At 43.1% G+C, this 3,184-nt stretch overlaps 1 protein-coding gene across 1 annotated transcript; it reads left to right on the top strand.

Annotated features, from left to right (window-relative positions):
- The first annotated feature begins 216 nt into the window (after nt 1-216).
- On the top strand, nt 217-3,184 carry LOC118420066 (cytochrome P450 4F4-like). Its single transcript, XM_035826771.1, has 4 exons — nt 217-396; nt 1,405-1,555; nt 1,940-1,981; nt 3,021-3,184. The coding sequence occupies exons 1-4, from the start codon at nt 217-219 to the stop codon at nt 3,182-3,184; spliced, it is 537 nt and encodes a 178-aa protein (XP_035682664.1).

The following is a 3,184-nucleotide window of genomic DNA, read 5'->3' as shown; positions in this document are numbered from 1 at the left end:
GCCTAGTCTTATACCATTGTCAAGAAGAGATTAGGTAAGTATGGAACTAGATTAGGGTTCTTTTCCCTTGCTAGAAATATAGGAAACATGATACATTTCACTCCTGTGATTTATCACAATGCTGGCAATTGCAGAATTATCACCAATTATTACATTATCTTGCATGCTCTTTGCCAAAGAAAGAAATTACATGTCTGTATTTCTGTTTGACCAGAGATGACCAGCCTGCTGGGACTTCACGACCCCACGAGCCTTCTGGTTGGACTTCTCCTCCCGATGCTTCTTTACGGGTTGGTTGTGGTCGTTAGGTATCTGTTGAAGCGCTGGGAGAGCATACGTCTGGGAAGCAGTTTCCCCTCCCCTCCCTACCACTGGCTGTACGGTAACAATCACTTGGTGGGTATGAAACGTTCGACTTACAATTACTAACGCGCGTAAAAATACGTACCATCTTAGGGCGGCCCCCGTTATAACGACTGTTGGCTGTGGTGGTTTGGTTTCTGTTGATGTGCTGGGAGAGCATATACGTCTGGGAAGCAGGTTTCCCTCCCCTCCCTACCACTGGCTCTACGGTAACAATCACTTGGTTGGTCTGAAACGTTCGACTTACAATTACTGTAACGTGTTGGTTGTGGTGGTTTGGTTTCTGTTGATGTGCTGGTAGAGCATACTGTCTGTGAAATAGGCTCCCCTCCCCTCCCCTCCCCTCCCCTCCCCTCCCCTCCCCTCAATTACAAGTGTATCGAATAGATGACATACCACAACACGGTTTAATCCTCAGCTTCTCAATTCATCAATAGTCTGTTGTCGTGGGAAAAAAGTCAGTTCTGTAGTGTCTAGTGTCTGGGCAGAGTTGTGGGAAAGAGGTCAGCTCTGTCGGACCCTTGTAGTGTCCAGTTTCCTTGCTGTCTCAGTAGGAGGGTATATTTACCTCCATGAAAAATGGAGGTATAGTTTCTGGTGTATCTGTCTGTGTGTCTGTCTCTGTGTCTGTGTGTGTCTGTGTGTCTGTCTGTGTGTCCGGATATTTGTGGTCAGCATAACTTTAGAACCTCTGGATGGATTGTGATGATATTTGGTATGTGGGTAGGTGTTTGGAAGACAAAAGTCAAGATCGATTTTGGGCCCCCTGGTGTGGGATCCCTCACTTTTATATCAATTCCAATGCAATTTCGAGATCGTCCCATCGAAACGACACTTAGTTGCATGTCGGACATTGCTTATATGCGTAAGTGAACATTACGCAAGTAATGGTGTACATCAACAGGCGGCAAACCGAACATGCAATGGTATTAGCTATCTAGATTCTATATTTGTTTGACGGCAATGAAAAATGAAATAGAATTACGTTTTTGAAATGCTTGGAAATAACACAATTTCATAACGGACCTGTGTGACACGCAGACTGACTACACTTGGGGTGAGAAGTACCTATCCATGATACGGGAAGCTGTGGAGAAGCACCCACAGGCTCACACCTATTGGATGACAGGGTACAGCAAAATCATCCACCTCACTCATCCAGAAACCATCAGGCAGATGCTCAAGTCCCAAAGTGAGTTGTTTTTGTGACACACAACAAAATCAATGTTATTTTGTACCAATCGTTCTACATATTACTTTGCTTCCAAGAACGGCTTGATCCATTCAAATTCCATCTTCCTAACAATCGTGTATTATTTACAACTCAGAGGGCCACACTTTCAGCTTTTGTACAAAAAAAAAAGTATTCTTCAGTTGTATAAGTAGAATGCATATTATGTGAACTTACTTTGGACACTTAAAAAAAAGAGACATGTACAGCAAATACATTTGATAATCTAACCGTTACAACGAGAGACATGCAGAAAGACAACCTGTCTCTGGAATCTATTTCTATTGTTTTAGCATTTCACGCATTGTCATTTCTTGTTTCACGCATTGCATTGTGTTTTTAAAGGCAGGAAACCAAATGTGTACGGCACGCTGCGATCATGGCTGGGTGAGTTTTACCTGCTGTCTTGTTTCTAGTCGTGAACACGCGCACCCTTGCAGACAAATACCTTTGTCGATATGCTGGGATAAGATGGAAAACTAACATTTTTAAATCCCAGTGCCATCTTGTGAATCACATTCAAGTTAAACTTATATTTTTACGATAATACAGATAGTAAGGCCTATTTTATCTTTTTCCTTTTTTTATTATTATAGATCTCGGCCGAAGTATTCAAACAAATACTGTTTAGCAAGTTGAACGTAAAACTAAAATGCATCAGGCACTGGTAACATCATATTGTGATTATACAGAATCCGACGTACATTGAACAAGCCTAAGTATCTTAATGAACTGAATAAAGAAGTACAATGTTTACTCATCCTCCTACGCAGGGACATCCAACAGCCAAACCGCCTGTCTGGATGTACCCTGCTCTTTCAACCGTCACTCTTAGTTCCTGTGGATGTCCCCCCCCCCCAAAAAAAAAACCCCAGCTGTCAGCCAATCAGAGAATAGGCTTTCTGTTTTCAAAAGCAGTTTCGCATATCTAAGGGTAAGCTCATAAATACTTTTAAGCAGGGCGGTCAGCAACTAAAGGGGACGGTTAAAAGAGCAGGGTACATCCAGACAGGCGGTTTGGCGGTTGGATGTCCCTGCGTAGGAGGATGTGTTACTACACATTCTGACATCAACTGTTCAAAGCATCAAACTGTTAACAGAGTATGTCGGATAGTCCTCTCGCATCCTGTTTCGTCACCAGATGTCAGATCTATTATTTTACTCCCCTTTGACAGAGGCCGACCAAAAAAGGGTTTCGTTCGGCAGGTGAATGGTTTTACTCTGGTCGGTCGTGTTTTTCCCTTGGCCTAAAATGACGGATATACGTTTCAGGATAGACATACTACATTAGGTTCACACCGACAGGATGGTTCAAAGGTCAAATAGACAAGGAAACATCAAGGTCTTTGACCTAGAAATGTTTATGAAATCGACTAGACTAAATGAAACTGACCAATGGTTGGGGTGCATTTGACCGCGTTGCCAGGTAACGGCTTGTTCCTGAGTGACGGAGACGTGTGGAGGGTTCACCGCCGTCTCCTCACGCCTGCCTTTCACTTTGACGTCCTCAAACAGTACGCCAGTGTCTACAACAGGGAGGCCACGAAAATGATAGTAAGTTTATACCATAACTTCATTTCTTCGAGGTAA

Source organism: Branchiostoma floridae, chromosome 7 (genome assembly GCF_000003815.2).
Source record: "Branchiostoma floridae strain S238N-H82 chromosome 7, Bfl_VNyyK, whole genome shotgun sequence".
NCBI classification, from domain to species: domain Eukaryota; kingdom Metazoa; phylum Chordata; class Leptocardii; order Amphioxiformes; family Branchiostomatidae; genus Branchiostoma; species Branchiostoma floridae.
The sequence above is the reverse complement of the archived record's forward strand: the minus strand, read 5'-3'. Positions and strand labels throughout refer to the sequence as shown.

Bases quoted from the DNA above. Each gene is read 5' to 3' on its own strand.
- LOC118420066 (XM_035826771.1), top strand. From the start codon at position 217: ATGACCAGCCTGCTGGGACTTCACGACCCCACGAGCCTTCTGGTTGGA. The intron at 1,556-1,939 runs GTGAGTTGTTTT...GTGTTTTTAAAG, and splicing joins GCAGATGCTCAAGTCCCAAA to GCAGGAAACCAAATGTGTAC. The intron at 1,982-3,020 runs GTGAGTTTTACC...CCGCGTTGCCAG, and splicing joins CACGCTGCGATCATGGCTGG to GTAACGGCTTGTTCCTGAGT.